Here is a 5,288-nt window from a genome sequence, read left to right as displayed (position 1 = left end):
GATTATTGTGGGTATTAAATCAAATAGTGGATGTGAAGAACCTGTGTGTGTATGAAGTAGCTATAACAAGTTGTTAGTAAATGTTTGCTTAAAGAGAGAGAGAGAAGGGAAGGATATATGCCAGTCTTCCTGTTTTGGACACAAATTTCATTTGCACATGTAATATAATATGGAGTACTGGCACATTTTTCTGCACAAGCCAGTGTCTTTCTCTTGATTTGTCATCAAAGCCATTACCTTTGCTTGAAATCACGTCATTTAAAATTCAGAGTAACTTGATAGTATAAGGACCCTAACAATAAGAGAAGGTTCTGCTCAGCCTTGGACTGATCAGTCCAGGAAAGGGCCTGACCTAGGTTTAGCACCTGTCAGTTGGTCAAAGGGCTAGGTGGGCAGTGGAGGGCTCAGAAGTGACACCCCAATACCCACAAGGACACTCAACATGAGTTGGCACTCACTGCTCTCTCTTGTTTTCCTGGCAGCCTTGGAGCATGGCAAGTCACAAGTATCCTGGGAACCCTGGGTGGACAGGACCCATATCCCAGGACATGGCAGGTACCACGCCGAAAGCATCAGCCCCCCGCCCAGATCTCCCACATCCAGGGCCTGAGGACCACTTAGGTGAGCTTGAAGACTGGGGCTTGGTGGAGGGCATAGACATTTGAAGACATTTGAAATACAAATGTGGATACTTCAGTGGAGGCTACAAGAAACAGGGAAGCTCACTTAACTTGGGTTATCACAAAGTACACACTGAGACAAGGATTTGGTGCAAGCGGTTTATCCAGGAGGTTGGCAGGGGAGTGGGGAGGCGAGGAAGGGTATAGGAAACCAGTACATGGTGTGGATGAAAAGGTGACCACTGTGGGTGACTCCCAACGGGGGTCATCAGGGAGACCGTATGGAGTACACCTCAGAGCTGTCCCACCCGGAGGCAAGGAGGCCAGGCTGCTGTCCACTGGCCCCATCCTTCATCTGCAACGGATGCTCCACAACACACTGCAATGGCCGGAGGAAACCCTCAGGGGAAAGTCCTAAGTGCTTCCAATAGAAGCCAGTGAGTTCCTGACTAGTGAGTACCAAGGGGGCGTGGCCGGGCACTGACAGTATCTGCTATAGCGCCACCCACTGACAGTATCTGCTATAGCCCACCTCCTGGAGGAAACGTCTGCCATATTCATGCAACCCTTCAGGACATGCCCAGTGAACTCCGGCTCTATGCAGGCACGAGGGAAGCAGGATCAGTCAAACACCTCGCTGGCCTTCAAGTTTAGTAAGGAAACAGATCTGTAGAAAACAATTTAAGATGCCCCAGAAAAGGCTACACGGACAAGGTGGGAGGCTCTTATTCTAACAGCAAAGGGCCACTGAAGCAATATGTGGGCTGGGTCTTGAAAGACACAGTTTGGAAAAGGGCTCCCGGGACACGTGCCCCCTTGAAATAAAATGCACAATGACTTGTGCTTTTAAGGGGGAAGAAGGATCCCGGTCTTTCCCAAGAGTCTCAGGATGGCCCAGGACTCAAGTGAAATCTGAGACTCACCATTATTTCCCAGGCAGGGAAAGAGGATGGCATTGGCGGCAGAACTGGAATGTGCAAGAAAAAGCAGGGAGTGTGGGAAATGAGATGAGAGAGGAGGGAGGGGTCAGCTAAGCTGAGCCTGGAGCCAGGCAGCCTCGCAGCTCCCCGCGCTATCTGCTGGGGTGCGTTCAGCAGGCTGGCGAGGACCACAGCCTGCCTGGTGGGGACGATGGAAACCAACCAGCCACATCCCTGCTGGATGTGGAGCATGGGGTCTCATGACGGCTGGAAGTAGACGATAGACCACAAACACACTGCGTTTCCCAACAAGAAGCCACTTGGGAGGATGGGCCGTTCCAGGTTGTCCGTGGTAGGATGAATTCAGGCGGATTGGGTGCAGGAGGCTGGCTGATGCCAGACTTGGGATGAGGGAGGGGGATATTCCCGGCGCGTCTTGACTCCCTCTGCTCATCCCAGACAGACCCAATCTCCTCCCCCAGTCCTTGCCCCTAACGAGCACCAACCTGTACCAGTCCTTAAGTGCTTGTGCTTCCAGAGGCCCAGGGTAGCCCGAGCTCCAACTCCAGTATGACCACGCGCGAGCTGCAGGAATACTGGCGGGCCCAGAAATGTTGCTGGAAGCACGTCAAACTGCTCTTCGAGATTGCCTCCGCCCGCATCGAGGAGAGGAAAGTCTCCAAGTTTGTGGTAAGCAGAGACCAGAGAGCGATGGCTCGCCTTCACGGCCTCCTTCCTGGCATTGGGAAAGGCTGGTGGGGCCTCAGTCTCCCAGACCGTGAAATGGATCGACATACTTTACCTCACAGAGCTCTTCGGGCAAAAACCAGTCCAACAGTGAGATTTCCCACTCAGCACTGTCGAGGTCCCTTATCCTGAGAAGCAAATGGGCCAGTTTAATCCCGTGTTACCTGCTATTATCATCTCCGTTCCTTCTTCAATGATTTTGAGATCCTTGTATAATTTTTATTATTATGTACCTAGTTTTTTTTTTCTGTAAAGTGGATCACTTTCTAAAATGAATAGATTTATTTCCAAGGGAGATACCTTACATGGAAAACCAGCATAAGAAAAGGTCAATATTAAAGTAAATAGAAAGAAAGCTCAGGGCTGTCATTAAATTTTAGCTGGTTACCATGGTTAGTGGAAAGCTAGGCTTGAGGCTGATTTCTTTGTTAAAGGGCTTCCTTGGTGCCTCAGATGGTAAAGAATCTGCTTGTAAGGTGGGAGACCTGGGTTTGATCCCTGGGTTGGGAAGATCCCCTGGAGGAGAGCATGGCAACCCACTCCAGTGTTCTGGCCTGGAGAGTTCCATGGACAGAGGTGCCCGGTGGACTACACTCATGGGGTCACAAAGAATCAGACACGACTGAGTGACTAAACAACTTTTCACTTTCTCTGTTAAAATGGAATCTCAGCGTGTGTCAGACAAGAAGCCAATGACAATGGGAGAGCCACACAAACCTTTCTTTGCCCCCCCAGTCCCCGCAAGGGGCTGGAGCAATAATAATAGCTGACGCGGTGCTGACTGCACATCATGGCTTCAGCGCATCAACTCATTTAATCCTCGCCCAGTGAGGCAGGCCAGGTCCCCATCCTCATTTCATGGATGGGAAAACTGAGGCTCAGAGAGGTTCAAGTACCCACTTGAAACCACACAGCTAGCCTGTGGTGGGCTGGAATCATTACCCAAGCAGTCTGTGCCTTCATTGGCATCCTCTTGAAAGAGAAGAGAAAAGAATAGTTTCCTTACTATATAATATCACTGCCTAACGATCACCCATTTCCAGGGTGATCTATATAATATCACTGCCAATGTATTACCTAAAACCATCTCCAAGGAGTTCCACACTTGGAAAACACCAATGGTATTCATCCAAGCTTCCCAGTTCAGTTTTGACCTTGTAACACCAAGGAGCCTCGCTGCGCCTGGCGAGTTCCTGTGTGGACTTTCTACCCCAGGATGCCTCGCCCTGCCCCCTCTGTCGCTTGTTCCTTTGTTATTCTCGGGTTGACTTCTTGTCATTCATGATTCGCTTTCACTGGCTCAGCCAATTTAAAAGAGAATCGCAGATAAGATCACCCGTTTCCAGGGCAGGCTTTCGGGCCCATCATCTTTCTTTCACTTCCCGGGCTCTCCTCGGCCACTGCAAACCCGCGGTGAGGCTGTTGTCAAAGGCGTGCTCCCTCCCTCTCTCCGCAGGTGTACCAGATCGTGGTTGTCCAGACCGGGAGCTTTGACAGCAATAAAGCCGTCCTGGAACGGCGTTACTCCGACTTCGAGACGCTCCAGAAGAAACTCCTAAAGACTTTCCGGGAAGAGATCGAAGACGTGGTCTTCCCTAAGAAGCACCTGATAGGGAACTTCACGGAGGAGATGATCTCCGAACGCAAGCTGGCCCTCAAGGAGTACCTCAGCCTGCTCTACGCCATCCGCTGCGTGCGCCGCTCGCGCGAGTTCATCGATTTCCTCACGCGGCCCGAGCTCAAGGAGGCCTTCGGCTGTCTGCGCGCCGGCCAGTACACCAAGGCCCTGGACATCCTGATGCGCGTGGTGCCGCTGCAGGAGAAGCTCACGGCGCACTGCCCCGCGCTGCTGGTGCCCGTCCTGTGCGCCATGCTGGTGTGTCACCGCGACCTGGACAGGCCCGCCGAGGCCTTCGCGGTCGGGGAGCGGGCCCTGCAGTGCCTGCAAGCCCGCGAGGGCCACCGCTACTACGCCCCGCTGCTGGACGCCATGGCCCGCCTGGCCTACCTGCTGGGCAAGGACTTCGTATCCCTGCAGAAGAGGCTGGAGGAGAGCCAGCTCCGGAAGCCCGCCCTCCGGGGCTTCACCCTGAAGGAACTGACGGTCCAGGAATACCTGTCCTGAGCCGCCTGCTGGGGAAGCTGGAGAAGGGGGCTCGCCATTGCTCAGGGGCTCATTGGGGTTGGTTTTGAGCCGGTCGAGCCACTTTGGGCTCTAGCTTGGGGCCATGACTTTAACAGGCCCCTCTTCTGCTTCTGTGTACCCGCCCCCCCCCCCCCCCCCCCCCCCCCCCCCCCCCCCGCCCCGGTCTGCTGTGTTGAACGAGATGCTCCCTGGTGTCCTTGAAAGCCTCTGCGTGTGTCCTGTGTCCTCTTGATGCCAGGCCCATCCGGCCCATCTGGCCCCATCCAGGCCCATCTCAAAACCAAAAACCCAGCCGCAGAAACACTGGAGAGTCATATCTGCCTTGCTGGGGGGTTTCTCTAGGCCACTGGAGGACGGGTTTAGGCTGCCCATCACAGACAAAGCTTAATCCGTTTCCTCACAGACCTCTCTCTTTAGGTGTCCAGACTATCTGCTCTTTCCTCCTCCCTCCTTGACCTGGCTTGCAAATATTCCCACCTACTATCCTAAGTGTTCTAGCTCTTCTCTCAGGTTTCGGCCCAATTCAGCAAAACAAAAGGTCAGCTACTGCTCCTCAAGGCTTTGTCCCCAGGATGGGCTGTATGTCAACAATTGAAAGGCTGGAAGGTCCTGGTGTAGAACCAGCAATTACTACCTTAGGGTGGGTTTTTCATTTGTAAGGCAGCTGTCCTTTGAATGGCCTTTCTGGATTATGTAGAAATAGCCCTGCAGGGAAGTGGGACTCTGGGTAGAAGAGATTGAATGCTCAACACTTCCCCATTTGAGAGACAATGGATTGGAGTCCCCAAATGAAGTGGATTCCAGACCAATAACTGGGTTCAGCACAGGGCCAGGAGTTAGTGATACAAGCTGGTT

General features: G+C 52.9%; 1 protein-coding gene across 1 annotated transcript; it reads left to right on the top strand.

The window, feature by feature from the left end:
- Positions 1-491: 491 nt before the first annotated feature.
- On the top strand, positions 492-4,412 carry SNX20 (sorting nexin 20). Its single transcript, XM_052656688.1, has 3 exons — positions 492-621; positions 2,079-2,230; positions 3,744-4,412. The coding sequence occupies exons 1-3, from the start codon at positions 492-494 to the stop codon at positions 4,410-4,412; spliced, it is 951 nt and encodes a 316-aa protein (XP_052512648.1).
- The last annotated feature ends 876 nt before the right edge of the window (positions 4,413-5,288 follow it).

This window comes from Budorcas taxicolor, chromosome 18 (genome assembly GCF_023091745.1).
Source record: "Budorcas taxicolor isolate Tak-1 chromosome 18, Takin1.1, whole genome shotgun sequence".
NCBI lineage: Eukaryota > Metazoa > Chordata > Mammalia > Artiodactyla > Bovidae > Budorcas > Budorcas taxicolor.
The sequence above is the reverse complement of the archived record's forward strand: the minus strand, read 5'-3'. Positions and strand labels throughout refer to the sequence as shown.

Bases quoted from the DNA above. Each gene is read 5' to 3' on its own strand.
- SNX20 (XM_052656688.1), top strand. From the start codon at position 492: ATGGCAAGTCACAAGTATCCTGGGAACCCTGGGTGGACAGGACCCATA. The intron at 622-2,078 runs GTGAGCTTGAAG...TTGTGCTTCCAG, and splicing joins AGGGCCTGAGGACCACTTAG to AGGCCCAGGGTAGCCCGAGC. The intron at 2,231-3,743 runs GTAAGCAGAGAC...CTCTCTCCGCAG, and splicing joins GGAAAGTCTCCAAGTTTGTG to GTGTACCAGATCGTGGTTGT.